This window comes from Terrapene carolina, unplaced genomic scaffold (genome assembly GCF_002925995.2).
Source record: "Terrapene carolina triunguis isolate 2854851 unplaced genomic scaffold, T_m_triunguis-2.0 Scaffold620, whole genome shotgun sequence".
Classification (NCBI taxonomy): domain Eukaryota; kingdom Metazoa; phylum Chordata; order Testudines; family Emydidae; genus Terrapene; species Terrapene triunguis.
The window spans coordinates 40,342-41,124 of NW_020664971.1; the positions used below are offsets into that span (position 1 = coordinate 40,342).

Here is a 783-nt window from a genome sequence, read left to right on the forward strand (position 1 = left end):
AGCTCAGCTCCTCGCGGCTCAGCGCGCCCCGGTCGTACTTGCGGCGCAGGGCGGCGCTGCCCAGCACGGCGTAGGCCTGGTGCAGCGCCGTGAAGCGCGCGGCCGCCTCCGCGCTGCCCGCGTTGCGGTCCGGGTGGCAGCGGAAGCTCTGCTGGTAATAGGCCGCCTTGATCTGCGCCTGCGTGGCGCTGGCCGACACGCCCAGCAGCTCGTACAGCCCCGCGGGCCGGGCCGGGCCCCCGTCGGCGGCGCTGCGGCCGTAGGGCCGGGCGGGCAGGACGCGGCCCAGGAGGGCCCGGGGCCAGCCCCGAGCGGCGGGAGCCGGCGCCATGCCGGCCGGGTGCCGGGTGCAGCCTGCGGCCTCGGAGCGCTCCGCACCGGCTGCCGGTACAGCTCACCTCGACCCGACTTCCGGGGTCGCCGGCACGGCGCGGCCAATGGGAGCGCTCCCTGTGAGGGCGGGGTAGCAAGAGCTCCCGGCCAATGGAGTGAAGAAAGTCGCGCGGACGGACGGCTGCCTCGACCAATGGGAGCTGCGCACATTGCGCCGCGGCTCGGGGAGATGACGTCAGAGCGCAAGCATGGCGGGGAGCGGTCGGAGGCCTGAGCATCGCGGGCCCCCGGAGCTGGTGAGTCCGGGACCCCTAAGGCGGGGCCCGGGGAGGGGGTGGGACTGGGGGGCTGGGTCTCGGGGGTTCCGGGCCCGTGAGGGGCTGCCCCGGGGAGCGGAGCGGGACGGGGCTCTGCGGGGCTCGGGGGCGCGGCCTGACCCGGGGGAAGTAG

General features: G+C 76.8%; 2 protein-coding genes across 2 annotated transcripts in view; one reads left to right on the top strand and one right to left on the bottom strand.

Moving 5' to 3' along the window:
- The window catches only part of DNAJC30 (DnaJ heat shock protein family (Hsp40) member C30), a 2,940-nt gene extending 2,542 nt beyond the window's left edge, over positions 1 to 398 (bottom strand). Inside the window, exon 1 of the mRNA XM_029913378.1 lies at positions 9 to 398. Coding sequence (XP_029769238.1) covers positions 9 to 331 — 323 coding nt within the window. The 5' untranslated portion in view covers positions 332 to 398. The remainder of the gene's footprint in view (positions 1 to 8) is intronic.
- Positions 399 to 498: 100 nt separating this feature from the next.
- The window catches only part of BUD23 (BUD23 rRNA methyltransferase and ribosome maturation factor), a 10,830-nt gene continuing 10,545 nt past the window's right edge, over positions 499 to 783 (top strand). The window contains exon 1 of the mRNA XM_024209336.3: positions 499 to 629. Coding sequence (XP_024065104.1) covers positions 582 to 629 — 48 coding nt within the window. The 5' untranslated portion in view covers positions 499 to 581. The remainder of the gene's footprint in view (positions 630 to 783) is intronic.